The 16,776-nt window shown below is 44.2% G+C and overlaps 1 protein-coding gene across 3 annotated transcripts in view; it reads left to right on the top strand.

The window, feature by feature from the left end:
• Positions 1-16,776, top strand: part of COL18A1 (collagen type XVIII alpha 1 chain) — a 254,440-nt gene that overhangs the window by 137,335 nt on the left and 100,329 nt on the right. Inside the window, exon 1 of one of the 3 annotated variants that reach the window (XM_068245277.1) lies at positions 4,931-5,961. The exons of 1 other annotated variant lie outside the window; for it this stretch is intronic. In XM_068245277.1, the coding sequence (XP_068101378.1) occupies positions 5,004-5,961 (958 nt within the window). In that variant the 5' untranslated portion in view covers positions 4,931-5,003. Of the gene's footprint in view, positions 1-4,930; positions 5,962-16,776 lie in introns of those variants that run through there. One more of the 3 variants, XM_068245276.1, reaches the window with a different exon arrangement.

The following is a 16,776-nucleotide window of genomic DNA, read 5'->3' as shown; positions in this document are numbered from 1 at the left end:
ATAGGAGGTGGTGAGGAGGTGAGCCGATGACAGCCGGGTGGTCACCAAATCTAGCCGGGTGGAGCACCCGGCTAAAAGAGCCTGGGGAGAACTCTGATGGTATTGTCAAGATACTTGGTTGTGCTGAGGTTATACCTCCCCTCCCTTCTTTTACAGGTTCTCTGGGTTTTATGTCACCTACAGTAACAAGAAGGCATTGTTTAAAGGACACCTGGAGTGAGAGGGATGTGGAGGCTGCCATATTTATTTCCTTTCAAACACTGCCCATTGCCTGGCTGTGCTGGTGATCCTCTGCCTCTAATACTTTTAGCCATAGACCCTGAATAAGCATACAGATCAGATGTTCCTAACTGGATTAGCCACGTGCTTGTTTTAGGTGTTTGTATCAGACACGACTGCAGCCAAAGAGATCAGCAGGATAGCCAGGCAACTGATATTTTTTTTAAATCGACAGGCCCATAGAGTTGCACTACATCAAACAGTGCTACGCTGCATTTTGATGGCTTTTTAATACATTTCATGCTGAAATCCACTCAAGACCTATGTGCAGTGCGTGGAATAGCCAAGCACAGGCACCCAAAGGATACAGCTGGCACTGGTAAGCCTGGTATACACTTTCAATTTTACCACCTCCATGTAGTATGAGGGTTCACCTACATAATCTGCTCATAGTGTTCAATATCTGTTGACCCTCATATTACATGAAGGTGGTAAAATTGGTCAGTGATTGGCTAATCATAATTGAAAGTGTGTAGTAGGCTGTAAACTGCATAAAGTCACAGATTTGCTTTGGGTCTGCGTGTGGCTTCACATCAGCTTCCATCAGCCATTTTTACAGAGCTGATTTAAAAATCATACAAGGAATTAGGACAAGAGCACTTAACATGCATGAGGTGCAGTGACTTTCCAGCAGGGGTAAGAATAGCAGATCCCAGTGCATTTTACTAATGAACCTTTTTCTTAAGAAATCAGCCTCGTAAATATACATTTTTGTTTCCCATGCTAAAATAAAAGAGTTGCCTACCAATGCCCTGGTAGTGTGTCTTAGGCCGCGATTCCACATGAGCGGCTTGCGTCTGCGAGACGCGAGACGGCTCTTCTGGGTCTGCAAGGAAAGCAGACGACTCCCATCAGCCGTGCCATGCATGGCTATGGGATCCGCAGCCTCCCGCCCCGATTCGGATGAAAAAGCCGGCCGAATCGCTAGCAGTAGCGATTCGGCCGGTGCCCTATGGCAGAGTTTCCCCGCACTATTCGCCTGCGGGGAAACTCTGCGGATTCGCGGCGGTTTCCGCTCAAGTGGAAACGCGCCCTTAAAGGACAGGATTAACTAGTAACCTGTACACACTTTATGTGGACCTGAACTCTTGCACAGGACAGAAGAAAAATGTTTTTTTTGTTTAAAGGTTATCATGCTGTTGCACTTTTAGAGTGGAGAGAAGTTCTGAGTTCAGGTCCGCTTTAAGGCAGTCACTGCAGCATTTTGTGTTGTGATATCGGAGCTTTGTGGGTTGCTGATACCTGTTAGCAGTGGCTAGTGAAGCATGTGACTGGGGAGCCACCATCTCCACCTCTCCTCTCCTGAGAGACTGGGGGGTTTATGTGAGAGGCTGTGTGCAGTGGAGCAGCAGAGGAGACCTTTGACCCAGTGACTGCTTCCCATTAGCATTAACCTTACTATAGACATAATGTGTTTTTAATTTAAAACTTATATGTGACTGCTGTACACCCGAAACCCCAATAAATCAGCATTCAGTGGCTGAAAATCTGCTTTTCTTTATGTGATGTTTTGAAGAGTTGTGAATTTAGGAAAACATGAAATATAGGCTCCGGTTTCCCATCGCAACCTATCTTGCTCCTGATTTTTTTTTTCTGGTGCATATCCGTAATTTAAAGGGAATGCTTTTTTTTTTATTTAAAATTGCTACAAAGTTATTGGGTTTTACAAGTTTGGATTGTTATGAAAAAGTGCCTTTTCATGGCAGTTGCAGTCACTTCTGAATTTTCAACCCTGATTTCTTTGCATGTCTGGAATCTGTACTCTTTATGTGGTATGGACTGCCTAGAAACTTCCTATCAGGCTGCAGGAATAATAAAGCTGCACAGGGTAGAAGCTTGTTACTCATTTCCAAAGACTGCACTAAAGCCTGGTACACCACATCCAATTTTGATTGTCCAATCACTGATCAATTTTGCCGCCTCTGTGTAGAGGACGGCACGGTGGCGTAGCGGTTAGCTCTCTCGCCTTGCAGCGCTAGGTCCCTGGTTCGAATCCCAGCCAGGGCACTATCTGCAAAGAGTTTGTATGTTCTCTCTGTGTCTGCGTGGGTTTCTTTCGGGCACTCTGGTTTCCTCCCACATTCCAAAAACATACGGATAAGTTCATTGGCTCCCCCTAAAATTGGCCCTAGACTACAGTACTTACACTACATAATATAGACATATGGCAATGGTAGGGATTAGATTGTGAGTTCCTTTGAGGGACAGTTAGTGACAAGATATATATATATATATATATATATATACACTGTACAGCGCTGCGTAATATGTCGGCGCTATATAAATACTAAATAATAATAAACATAATAATAGTATGAGAGATTACCTAATCTGTCCACAGTATTCAAAATTGGTTAGCCTTTATAGTACATAGAGGTGGTAAAATTGGTTAATCAAAATTGGATGTGTGTATGCACCTTATGCCACTGACTGGCAACAAACCTGGACACTCCCATATCAAAGGCTTTGTTAGGAATCCTAAAGCTTAGGCCACATACACACATCAGACCATAGTCTTTTGAAAATGAAAGATCACAGACCAATTTTACCCCCTTCCATGTAGTATGAGAGCCATACTCTACACAGTCTATGCTATGGAGCTGAATTCCCCATCAGAAAAAAATCTTTGCAAGATGCTGCACACAAAGATGCTGTACAGACACAAAAGATCAGTATCTGCAAAAGTTCTGTTCCTGCCAAAGATCCGTTCCTGCAAATTGCATTCATAGTCGATGAGATCTGCAGATCATCATACACACCTTATTTAACTGGCATTCATCTGCAGATCAGACAATCATCTGCAGATCTGAAAATCCATCCTGATGGATCTGATCTCCAGATGAATGTCTGTTAAACAAGGTGTGTATGAGGATCTGCAGATATCATAGACTATGAATGCATTTTGCAGGAACGGATCTTTTGCAGGAACAGATCTTTTGCAGATACTGATCTTTTGAATGTCTACAGCATCTTTGTGTGCAGCATCTTGCAAAGACTTCTGTCTGATGAGGAGTTCAGCTCCATAGAATAGACTGTGTAGTTATGGCTCTTATACTACATGGAAGGGGGTAAAATTGGTCTGTGATCTTTCATTTTCAAAAGACTATGGTCTGATGTGTGTATGAGCCTTAAGTACACACCTGAAATAAAAGTCTTTGGAAAATGAAAGATCACAGAGCAATTTTACCCCCTTCCATGTAGTATGAGAGCCATACTCTACACAGTCTATTCTATTGAGCTGAGTACACCCACCGGACAAAAATCTTAGCAAAATATATATAAAGTATATATATTTTACTAGTTATACCAGTTAAAGCTTGATCAGTGGTTTTGGGCCTGGTACACGTGCAATTTTGATTGGCCAATCACTAGACAATTTTACTAGCTCCGTGTAGTATGAGGTCAAACAGCATTTGCATACTATGAACAGATTGTATTGGTAAGGCCTTGTTCACATCTAAAATCGCAATCGCTGACACTAGCGATTTGTGATTTTGTGCGTGATTTTTTTCCCCCTCCTGGTGCTCCACTGCGCACTACGACTTTTGATAAAGCGCTTTTCTAAGTGCTTTTGCTAAGCGGTTCGTTTTTTCACTTCCTGACGCAAGTCAGAAAGTGAACTCTTTGACCCGGAAAAGAATAAATACATTGTATTTATTCATAGAATCGCTAGGGAAATCTCTATACAAAGTGCTTTTTCAAGTGCTTTGCGATTGCGAATGGAAGGTATAGACCTTCCATTGAGCAAAAACGCTCAGAAAATGGTACAGGCAGCGCTTTGCTGCTCAGACGTGAACGCTCTCATAGGGAATCATTGCACAAGCTTTTTAGGGCGATTTTCAAAATCGCCGGCGCTTGAAAAAGGGCAAAAACGTCCTAGGTGTGAATGGGCCCTTAGCTTTCATTCTATTTGGAAATGGTAAAATTGGCCAACGATTGGCCAGTCTAAATTGGATGTGAATTCTAGGTTTTTATGCTATCAAATGTGCTATACAGGCAGTTCCCTTTCCCTACTCACAAACTACTCGAGTTACTATGTTTCATACAAACAAATTCTTCATATACAAAATATACTGGGTTTTTTGTAATTAAATGCTGCAGTATTGTACAAACTGCTATAAGTCGTTTAAAACATACTCAAAGCCCCAAAAAATCATTGTTTATACTATATGTCCAAATCCAGAGTTGTCCAAAAGTATTGGTAGATCATTCATCCATGTTTCACTGCGGTTAACATGCCACCTGTAGCTGTACACCTGCTGTGGAACTAAAAGTCCCAGCGCACGTGACAGAACATGGCAAGAGAGAGAGCACTTCTCGGCAGCTGGACAGCAGCAGTTTGCCAGAGTGGAAATTCTGAAGTGTCACTTTGCAGCGAAATGATCATAAACTCCTAGCTATGTAATTATGAGGACACTCCTTACAGCTGTGCACTATCTCAGTTTCTACAGCAACAATATGCCTTTTGTCATTCTTTGAGGATTTCTTTTTTTTTTTCACTGTCAAGAGTGAAGACAATTGGGCAGCCCCGTGCAGTTGTTCCAGCGTTTCCACACTTGATGTGGGGCCGGCTTCAGATAAGGAGGCATGGTTTTGGTATTTGTGTAGCCACACCTCTCTAGTTCAGCTCTTGTGTGAAGGGTAATGTGTAGTTTGCTAGCTGTAGAGGACAAATCAATGTGAACAAGGCAAAGTTTGTGAAAGAGTTTGAGAGCCTTCCTGCCATGGCTGTGACACGGCTGTGGCCTATGCTGACTCTTCTGATGGTGACCTTACCTGCACTATCCCATGGACAGTTTTTCAATTGGCTGCCTTGGGGTTCCAGGCAAACAACTCCAGCTGCCCCTACGCTGAAGCCAACCACAGAGTCTGCAGATGTGACAACTTCTGCCTCCTATCGCACCACTGATGCTAAACTTCTTGAGGAAAGCAGCAATCCTGAATCAGTGACAATTGCAGACAGCAAGAACTTTTCTACGACAGCACTGAAGGACCTCACACCTGCAGCTTCTCCATCTTCCGAGTCTGCAGCTGCAGCATCCACATCTGCTGTGACCGAGCCTGAAACATCTTCTTCTAACCAGACTTCAGTCCCAGCAGCTGCCACAACAAGTCCAAGCACATTAAGGACACAGAAGCCGCCTGCTCTCAATGTGACTTCCGCAGCCTCTCTGAAGCCTCTACATCAGATCCCAGATTCTACGGCAACTGTTAGACAGCCTTCAGAAAATAAGATATTCAGTATTTTCCAGGTTCAGGAAGAAGAAGAGCCCATTCCTAGTCCTAATGCTTCACCTGCAACACCTACATCCTTAGATGTGTCCACCTCTGTCCCTGAGGTTTCCACTACTCAAAACGCAGAAGATAAAAACATTGCTGGCGTTGGTGCTGAGATCTTAAATGTTGCTGAAAATATTAGAAACTTCATGACTGTCTGGGAGGAAAAAAAGGAGGAAAACTTGTCGATCTCCACCACCAGTCCTCCACCTGCTCAGCAAGAGTTAGGGGAAGTGCTCAACATTACCCTGCATACAAATCAAAGTGGTAACCTGAGTCAATATGGCGAGGGGCAGGCTGGCAACACCTCAGAAACACATACACATAGTCCATTATCCGGCCTCACTAATCAGACCTTAAATGACACCCAGGTGCCTTCAAGGAATCTTACATCTGCTGAACCAGGTATAGCTTCTTTTCCAGACCTCCCTGCAGCGAAGGCTGGGCCTACGCCATCACCCATCCAGTCTTTACCAGAGGGAGTCCAGAATGTAGAGTTTTTAGCCGAGACTGGCAGTGTGGAATTAGATGGACCATTATCCCCTCCAATCCCTACGGACTCACAGAACATGCACATGGGTAACATGGGCAGCATGCGCAGTGCTGTGGCGGTGAATACTACAGGTTCTCTTCCCAGTGGCCTATCCCATTATGTGTTAAATTCATCAGGTTCCCAATTACATAAGAAAAATATGAGTAATTCTATAACTGAGTCAGATCAGTCTATTGACGAGAGAATTGAGATGCCTAAACATTCTGGGATAGCTGCCACTGCTGTCATTCCTCCTGCTGCTAATACACATGTAATTCATTCAGAGGGACAACATAATGCCAGTTCATCTGATATTGATTTACTAACCAGCACTAAAGCTTCTACCTCTACAGCGCATAGAAATAATCACACAAAGACGCCTTTTCATTCACCTAAATTGACTCCAATCATCGCCCATTGCTTGCCTGTCCCCAGCAACCTGCCTTTCTGCTCCAAATTGGGGATTGAAACTTTTATGCTGCCTAATTATCTGAATCATACCAGTGTGCTGGAAGTTCAGGCTGCTTTGCATGATTGGGAGGGGCTTCTTAGTTCTCATTGTCACCGCTACCTGGAGTGGTTTTTCTGTCTGCTGCTGGTACCGAGGTGTAACACTTCCCACTTAGTGTCTCCACCTGTCCCATGCCAGGGCTACTGTAAGGCCCTACAGGATGCCTGCTGGGACCTTCTGAAGGGAGCTCCTCTGCCCGTGTCATGTGACGCTCTCCCTGAGGAGGATTCTGGGGCGCCCTGTGTATATATTCATTTTTTTACAGGTTCAGAGACCCCTGAGGTCTCCAATTCTTCCAGGTGGGCAGGTAAGTGATTTATCAACAGCTAAATGTCTGCAGATCACAATTTTTCAAAAGGTCATTTCATGATGAGGATACAGAATTGCTCTCAGGTATTTATGTTGTTTTCTTATTACGGTATATGAATTGTCAGACTATAGACTAGTCATGTGACATTGTTTATGGTGCTCCTTGGTCTGCAACAGAATTTAATGTGCGTTTTAGCTAGCAGCAGACTAGGGAACCTAATAACCAAGTTATCCTACGTATAAAAACAACTAAGCATGGATTTACCTGGTTAAATAATGGATGGTGGTACCTGTACACAAACTGAGGTATTTGCCATTGTGCATCCTGGATGTGTTTGGAAGCCTGGGGGTGTCTATTACTCTGTGAAAGCGGAGGCTGAGTGGACACAGCCTGGAGGCAACTTTTGACAAGTTCCATTGAGTTCTGGCTTTATTGATCCATTGCTTGTATAAACACGCAGTGATATGTGTTGGATCAGCCAATATTTGCTGCTACATCTAAAGCCTGGTACACACATCCAATTTTGATTGGTCATGGAATGCCCACATTTACCACTTCCATGTAATATGAGAGCTTAAGATACCTACACAATCTGTTTATAGTAATCGAAATCTGTTGGCCCTCCTATGAGTACAATTAAAAGGGGTGCCCATTAAAATGATTGTGAGGGAGTTCCAATATTGTCTCCCGCTACATGACAGTTGTGAAAATGTACGCGGAGCAGCGGCTGCAGAAAACAGGACGCAGCAGCTCTGCTTATTGGGGAAAGGGAGACGCTCTTTCTACTGGTCCCGATATGGTCGCTGAAATCGGGCACCGGCGCTCAAATTACCTTCTTGGCGCCGTCATAGCCGATAATTCGCCAATAGCCGATAATTACATTGTGGACTATGGTGACCCAGGTGATTAACCAGAGCGATGTGCTTCCTATTTAACTGATTCACCTCTTACTACATAAAGGTTGTAAAATTGGCCAGTGATTGGCCAATCAAAATTGGATGTATGTACCAGGCTTAATTGTTTCATATCTGTGAAAACATTTGGTTCTCGGTTCTTTCCAATCAGTCAGCAGGAGCATTAATTCCCAATAAATGGACAATCCAGTCATTTGGATTGGTCATTAGATCGGGCGAGAATATTGGATAATGTGTGCAAGCCGTAAATTCCCTTCACTGAGATTTGGAGGAAAGGAAGTCAGCAGTCCATACTAAAATATCTATATTTGTAACTATTAGTTATATACTCCCTCAACAGGGCAAAAGAGCAAAGCTCAGGGGCCTTTCACACTGGTGCGGTGCGGCAATGAATGTCTATGGGGTAGTTCAAACAGCATGTGCTGCACGGAAGTACTCTATCTAACGTGAGTGCATACCTATGTTAACGGCCGACTTGCACGGTTATGTGTGGCAACGAGCAAGTTTAAAAAACACCACAAGTTTTACATGTAGCGCATGCGCGGAAGCGTATTTCAGTAATGCACTTCTGCGCATGTCATTGATTTGGCTGCAGGAAGTGAGTGTCACTTCCTGCTTGGTTTGCTGCAAGACCGGAATTACTGTGTTTTAATACGGTAATCCCCAAAGGCCTGTTTTTGACGGTGCGGTCCCTGGACCGCACCACAATCAGAGAGATGCAGTGTGAAACCAGCTTAAAGAGAGTCTGAAGCAAAATTAATTTCCTTTTATTATTGTCTACATATGTTAAGCATTAACACCATAGATGATTCGCCACATCAGCGCGGCTGAACGAGATTTAATCGCCCCGAAATCACTGGGGCAAAATTCTCCTCACACTTCCTGGTGGAGGCAAAGCTTTGCGCTGTTGCTCTGCTTTCAGTCCAGTCAATTTCCTCTGATCGCCGCTTCTCCCCGCCCCTCTCAGTGAAAGAAGACTGAGAGGGGCGGGGAGAGGGGTGGCGATCGGCGGAGATTGACTGGACTGGAGGCGGAGCTACAGTGCAAAGCTCTGTTTCCCCGGGCAGCAAAATCCACGACCTGGAAAGCTGTAGAATTTTGCCCTGGGATTTTGGGGTAATAAACCTTGTTCTGCTGCGCTGTTGTGGTGAATCAGCTATGGTGTTAATACTTAAAATATGTGGATAATAAAAACGGAAATTTATTTGGCTTCAGTCTCTCTTTAAAGGGAACCTTAACTGAACGGGGGGTAAAGAGTTTTACTTACCTGGGGCTATTACCAGCCCCCTGCAGCAGTCCTGTGCCCTCGGCGCCGCTCTGGAATCCTCTGGTCCCCAGCTGTCACTTAGTTTCGTTTTTGACGACTCACCAGTCGCCGCCCGCCATGCGTATTATTGGACGCATTCACCAATGCAATTAGCGCTATTGCGGACCGCAACGTGTACAAAAATACGCGTTGCCGCATATCTACACGTGCGGAATGCGGTAACGCGTATTTTTGTACGCATTGCGGTCCACAATAGCGCTAATTGCATTGGTGAATGCGTCCAATAATACGCATGGCGGCCGGCGACTGGTGAGTCGTCAAAAACGAAACTAAGTGACAGCGGGGGACCAGAGTATTCCAGAGCGGCGCCGAGGGCACAGGACTGCTGCAGGGGGCTGGTAATAGCCCCAGGTAAGTAAAACTCTTTACCCCCCGTTCAGTTAAGGTTCCCTTTAAGTGTACCATTCCACGGGAACCAATCAGAAGCTGTCTTCTACTGATCTACTTGAAATCTGTAAATTACTAAGTACTACACATCATCTGGTATTCACACTTCCTTTATAGAATATGCCACACCTGAACCGTGCTTTTATCTAGTCAGTTGTAATATACAGGTATGGGTCCCTATTATGAGATTTTCTTTTGGTGAATTGGATAAACCACGTGGCTGAAGAGTGCTGATCATATAAAATGTGTACAGCAAATCCAATATTATATAGTAGCATTAAATAGGATCTGTATGTAAGAAAGATATCTTCTGCAGTGTGTGAATAAGTCATTTTTCAACGAACAGATTCTTTTGCCCACCATCTTATCGGGTGCCCGCGGCGCTCAAATTTGCCTTTATATCCGCAGTTAACATGGACACTTAACCCAAACTTGCGCGGCGCCTTCAGTGCCCTAATTTCCATTTTCGTCCTGTCCTATCCCTGATGATAAATATGGAAGAATAGGAGTAAACAGAAGGGATTGTCAGTGAAATGCAAATGACTCTGGTTTGCTTGCAGATTTCATGCAAAGTGTATGCTGCTTGTAATCTGGCCAAGACAGTTATTTAACCAAAGGCATTTTAGGCCATTGCTTGGAGTGCCATTGGTCCTGGGGGGTGCCACCCTTGGATTAAGCCCTACCCCTGAACAGAACCCCACCCCTGGATGAAGCCCTGCCCCCTGTCAAATGAAGGTAGGGAGTGTGTATCTCAGGGACTCCCTGTATTATGCATCCACCTTATACAGCACATGGCTATTTTCTGTAGTGTGAGCGTTGTGTTTTTTTTTTTTTTTTTTTCCAGGGGGGTTAGATCGATTTCCAATAGATTTCAACCTGAAATCTATTGGAAATCTGTTCCTAGTGTGTGGCACACATCAGATAGATTCCTGTCAGATTCGACTTGACAGGCATCTGACAGAAATCTATCTGATGGTCGAATATGCTGCAGATCAATAAGTGTATGGCCACCTTTAGAACGTTATTGCTGTTCTATTTATCTGTATGTTTCTTTCTTCCTCTCCAGATCGGAAGTGGGGAGATCTCTCTAAAGGTGCCCATACATTAGAACGAATATGGGCAGATTCGACCAAGAGACAAATGTATCTTTAATCGAATCTGATTAGAGATAAATTTGTCTCTAATCGAATCTGCCCATACACTACAGGCCGATTCCCGTCCGATTTCAGCATGAAATCATCAGGGAATTGACTGAGCCGCCGCCGTCCGCCTCGCTGCTGCTCACAAAATGTATAAATGTATGTTGTGTAGTGCATTTATACATTACCTGTCCTGTAGCAGCTCGCCGGGTCCATCCGTCCATCTTGCCGGGTAAGCCGCATACACGTTAGCGGCGCATAACGTCTGACGTCAGCCGCTATGCGCCGCCGGCGTGTATGCGGAACCCGGCAAGATGTATGGAAACCGCGTGGAGGCTGACACCGGACAGGTAATCTATAAATGCACACACACTGCATACATTTATACATTGCGGCGGCAGCGGCGTCTTGTTGCTCGTTTGCAATTCGGCCACGGTACCGCTGCGCACGCGACCGACCAACCTCGGCCACAAATTTTCCAGCATGCGCGATCGACCGTGCGGCCAATTTCTGTCCCGAAATTGGTCGCTTTGTCGGTCGGGCATGCACTTGGCAGCACCAATTTTCATCCAATTCGATTATAATAATCAAATTGGATGGTCGATCGGTTGGTTGGTCAGCAAATGTATGGGCCCCTTAACAGTATCATAAAGCAACAAATAAAATCTCTTTTGTAAAGTGGGGAAGAATGAGAACCGCTGACAGGTTTTTATAGCTTTGTCCCTTTCCCGTCCCCAGAACCACCAGTTTCCATGTTAAGGTCACCAAGCAGTTATGCACCCAGCAATAAACACCCCACAACATATTCTAAACCATTCACATATTTTCTAAAACTAAAATAAAACATTGCCTGCATCATGCTTCATAAAGCGGGACAATGATTTTTGGGCTGAGCTCATAGTTCATTTTTAATCTCCTCCCTCCCACCCCACCCTTCCCTCTGTACTGTAAAGACATATAGTATAACCACAAATAACCACATAACAGGCATTATAGTAAGCAATACTAAAACAGACCAAGCTGTTCTTTTATTACTCTCCCTAACTGCTTACAACTAAACTTCCACATGGAGAACACAGACCCTTCATCTATTCCCAGATTCCAAATATGATCATAAAACACAGCTAATTATACTTGAGCCCTGTATACTGCCGACCACACAAATACTATATATAGGGTATCATGTCCTTTTACCAGAGAAGTCACACAGACACTTCTGAATGAACATATCCACATTAATGCATGCAGTAGACCATAAAAGAGGGACTGTCAATGTGTCATTACAAAGGCAGGGCATGTGCAGATCTCCGTTACCCATCAAATGGAACTATGGGACAATGCAGCCTTGTCATAGTGTATTTACTGAACTAGGCAATAAAGGAAAACAACTTTCACTTCCTTAAAAATAAAAAATAAGGAAACCTGAGGTGAGAGAAACATGAAGGATACCATCTTACTAAATAAGCAAATCCAGCTACCTGGCTACTATGTTAAAGTGTACCTGAACTCCATTAAAAAACGACTTGCTTACCTCAGTAGAGGAAAGCCACTGGAATCTAGAGATTTCCCAACATTTTAACAACCTTCTGTTCCAGCACTGGGTCTTTCTCAATATATGTGACAATATTGTTGAATATGTTGCTTGTGGCTGCATTCCCCTCCATGAAGACGTGTGGCTGTACTACATGTATGTGCGAGCCATGAAGTAACAGAAGCCCGGCTTTGTGGTTACTGTGCAGGCAAGGCCTGTACTTGCACATGCGCAGTATGGCCTTATTCGTATATTAGGGGGGTGCAGCCACAAAGAACAAAAAGGTTCCTGCCGCATGGGTCGCTTGTACCCTAGAGGCGGCCCTGTGGTGGTCATTGGCCAATCATAATTTGTTGTATGTTGAGGCCCTAAAGCTAATACTTCTGCATTATAAACCAGGGCTGTGGAGTCGGTACAAAAATCATCCAACTCCAGCTCCGACTCTGCAGTTTATGAAACCTCTGACTTCAACTCTGACTTCAGGTACCCAAAATGACTTCGACTCCTCGACTCCAACTCCTTAATCTAATACTTACCAGGGCTGTGGATTTAGTACAAAAATCCTCCGACTCCTCAGTTTATGAAACCTCCAACTCCACGCACCCAAAATTGCTCCAACTCCGACTCCACAGCCCTGTTATAAACCTGGTCACTTGAATTAAAGCAGTTAACAGCAGGTTCACCTGTAGTGATTTAGCACTATCATGCTGTTCAGACTGAAGGGGATGAAGGACAGAGCACCAAGAATATCACAGCCTGCAATTCTGGGAGTCAGTATTGCAGAAAGTGGGTACTGAGGGGTGTCCCAGGTGTGGTACTTAAAAAAAAAAGTTATTTATTTGGGCTAATCATGCAGTTTAAGAACTGATAAAAATGAGTTCTGTTCTTCTTCTGTACTTCTATCTGCATGCTTGTTCAGTAGGGGTGAGTCTGCCCATGATGCCACCTTAATGACTTGTGTCAGGTGGCGTCTTCCAAGGGGCGTAATTCCACCTGTGGCCCGCCCCACTTGCCTCTTGCAGGACAGTCCCCGGATCCCCCTCGCTACTAGACCTCAGATCAGGTGGTGACCCATAGCACCACAGTGAAGAAAGGAGAGCCGCTCCCGTAGCAGAGTATATACCGGAAGTACATATTTCCGATATATGCGCCGTTAGCAGGGGAACCACACTCCTCACTACACTGTGGCACTGCGGGTCACCGTTGATCTGAGTTCTAGTCTAGTCAGGCGAGGGGGATCCGGGGACTGTCCTGCAGGAGGCAGCCACCGCTCGTTTCGAGAAGTTAAACAAGCTGCAGCTGTTGAGGGAGGAGGGACAGGCTGGCTACCTACTAGGGGCACCTACCTGGCTAACCTATACTGGGGCAACTATACTGGGGGCAACTTTACCTGGCTAACCTATACCAGGGGCACTTAGTTTGCCTCACAAGTTTGCCTCATGCAGCAAAAAGTCTAGAACCAGCCCTGTTGTTCCGTGTCAATGGATAAAAGTATTAGAGGCAGAGGATGAGCAGGACAGCCACGTAACTGGTATTGCTTAAAAGGAAATATATATCTCAGCCTGCATATGTCTCTCACCTCGGGTTCCCTTTAAAGTCTCATAGACTTTGTATTCCAGGAAAAACAATGGAAATCTTAAAAAGATATCGTATGGTCTTCTGTGAGCTGTGAAGCATATCAGCACAGCTTTCATATATAGATAGTATAGAATGTGTGACTGTGCCTTCCTGGTTTCCACACAGCAGTGTGCTCTGGATGATACTGTTACATCCTGTCTCTAGGGAGATCTATGGCAATGTACTGCCAGAGTAATCTGAATCATCCACGCCAACAGATATTGCTTCAGTGTTTTTTTTTTATCTGCTGATTATCCTTGAATTGGCACAAGATTAAATGACATCGAAAGCGGGGTTGGTTGCCGGCCTTGGAGCGGAATGCATCATGTGTGCCTCTGGTCCCTGCCAAGTACGGGGTTTATCTGCATGCATAGCAGATCTTCCTGGTATCTGCGGAGGGGCCCCCATGCCTGCGCCTATCCCGGTGGCTGATAACTGGAGAGCGCCAGATAATAGATCAAAGTAATCATTGTTTATCCTGCTTCAGCTGAAGGCTGTGATGATGGGTGCCCGCTAGGAAATCACTCATGCATTGTGTGCCAAACCGCTTTAAACAAAGAAAAAAGAATAAACATTGGCACTAAAGATAAAACATGTTGGATATTGCAATGCAATGACGATATAATAGGATGACAACGAGGTGTCTGATTTTCATGTTTTCGGCACTTGTAAACTGAAACTGTTTGCAATCCTGACATGTATGGAACCTTTCCTTAAAATTTAACCTGAGACAAATATATCACAAGGATGTATACTTACCTGGGGCTTCCTCCAGCCCCCTGTAATACATTGGCTGCCTCCATTTCAGTCCGGTCCTCTCCATTGCCCTGCAGTGGAGTCCAAATTCCAACCAGGTTGTGGGCTACTGCGCATGAGTGGTCCTGGAAGCCTGCACCCCCCCCATTGCGCTAGCATTGTCAAGATCATTCTGCACATGCGCAGTTACAGTATTAGCAAACTGAGCATGCGCAAAATGCTCAGGCCACAAGGAGGCACCTGGGCCGGAAACTTGCTTGAGCAGTAGTCCACAACTGGCTCAGTCAGGGACTTTACCAAGGTTTACAGCGACCAAATGGAGAGGACCAGGAGGACGGCAAGGGAGAAGATGGACTACAGGGGGTTGGAAGAAGCCCCAGGTAAGTATTTGTCTTAGGTACACTTTAAAGAGAATCCCCCACAGACAGGCATTTGTATAAATGGAGTTTGTATGTATCCCTATGTTTGTAAGAGTTTTCCTGTGGGCAATCTGGTTTCCTCCAACATCACAAAACTACTTCCCCCCCTGATTTAGCCTTAGACTATATTAGGGATACTAGATTATGACTGTGGTAGGATTCGATTCTCTGAGGTGACGTGACTATGTATTCTGTAAAGTGCTGTGGAAGACGTCAACGCTAAGCAAATACGTAATGACATTGTTTATAATACTCCCAAGTTCACTCTGACTTACCTTGATGCCAGTTGCTTATGGTCTCCCCTTGCTGCCAGTTTAGCACTTAACTAAGGGCTTGTTCACTCTACAACAGCTTTTCTGAGCACTTTGTGATTTTAAAAGCTCTTCCTAAAGTTATCCTATGTGTGTGTTCTCACTGAAGCGATGTGATTTTGTAAAAATCCCCCATAGCATTGCATTGGCAAGGGCTTTTCAAAATTACTAGCGCTTAAAAAGCTCCAACAATCATGTTGGATTTTCTTTCATGCATTCTGAACTGCACCTTTGATATTTGACAATATCATGTATGTCTATTATAAGCAATGAGTTGAGACAGCAGATAAGGTAGTCACAGTAGTCAGAGCTGACACTGGGATTTGATGAGCTGACGAGACAAAGAAAAAAAACAGTTGTACTTATGTAGTAAAGATGTGTACATACATCCAATCTTCATTGGCCAAAATGTACCACTTACCATTTAATATGAGAGCTTACCTACAAAACTTGCTTGGAAGAACAAAGCGAAATCGAGAGCCCAATATGGTGTAGTATTGTTAAGTTGGTTGTGGTTTAAAGCAAAATATTTAGATATACTCACAAACATGGGTTACGCATAGGCAACCACTTCAAGTGCAGGTGGGGAGTATTAGAGCCTGACCCCACTCAGGTTTTTAAGATGTCGCTCTCTGTAAATAGGAAACGGGGTAGCACCCCTCCACCGAGGGTGGAATCAAGATTTCAGCAAGGCTTGGTGTACAGAGGCGCCAGAGTAGAATAAAAACGTTTAAAAAACATCTAAAAGAGGGGGATGTTCAGGTGGACTTACCTTCCCCGAAAATATAAAGCTCAATTGAGTCACAATATATCAATACAAAACTGTTATTTAACTCCACTTAGTGCAACGTGTTTCGCAGGTGTGGTCCTGCTTCATCAGGCAAACAGGAGTATAACTCAATGGGTCTAAATGCAGAAGTGAGCGCCTCTGTGAACAAAATTTTTGTATTGATATATTGTGACTCAATTGAGTTTTATATTTTCGAGGGAGGTAAGTCCACTTGAACATCCCCGGTTTTTAAACGTTTTTATTCTACTCTGGTGCCTCTGCACACCAAGCCTTGCTGATACCTACAAAACTTGTTCAAAGTATTCAAAATCTGTTGGTCCTTATACTACATGGAAGTGGTAAAATTGGCCAATCAAGATTGGATGTGGGTACTCACTTTAACATTTCACTATTATAGCAACTTGAGAGTGGGGATTCTGATGACTTAAAATCTCAGCTATGTGTTCAGCTACGAGCCTTACCTATCACACGTATCTGTCAGATATGGCCTCCAGAGCAAACTTTCTCCACAAATTGTAGATTTTTGGCTTTGAACAATTTAAATGAGGAATATGCATTGCTTAGGGGGTGTGATTGACTCCATAGAAATGCATGGCCTTGCCTCCAAAGCTTTTGGACCTTTGTGGGTGGTTAAGATGTCCATAAAGGTCCACATTGCAACAATTCATCTTTTGTG

Source organism: Hyperolius riggenbachi, chromosome 7 (genome assembly GCF_040937935.1).
Source record: "Hyperolius riggenbachi isolate aHypRig1 chromosome 7, aHypRig1.pri, whole genome shotgun sequence".
Lineage (NCBI taxonomy): Eukaryota > Metazoa > Chordata > Amphibia > Anura > Hyperoliidae > Hyperolius > Hyperolius riggenbachi.
The sequence above is the reverse complement of the archived record's forward strand: the minus strand, read 5'-3'. Positions and strand labels throughout refer to the sequence as shown.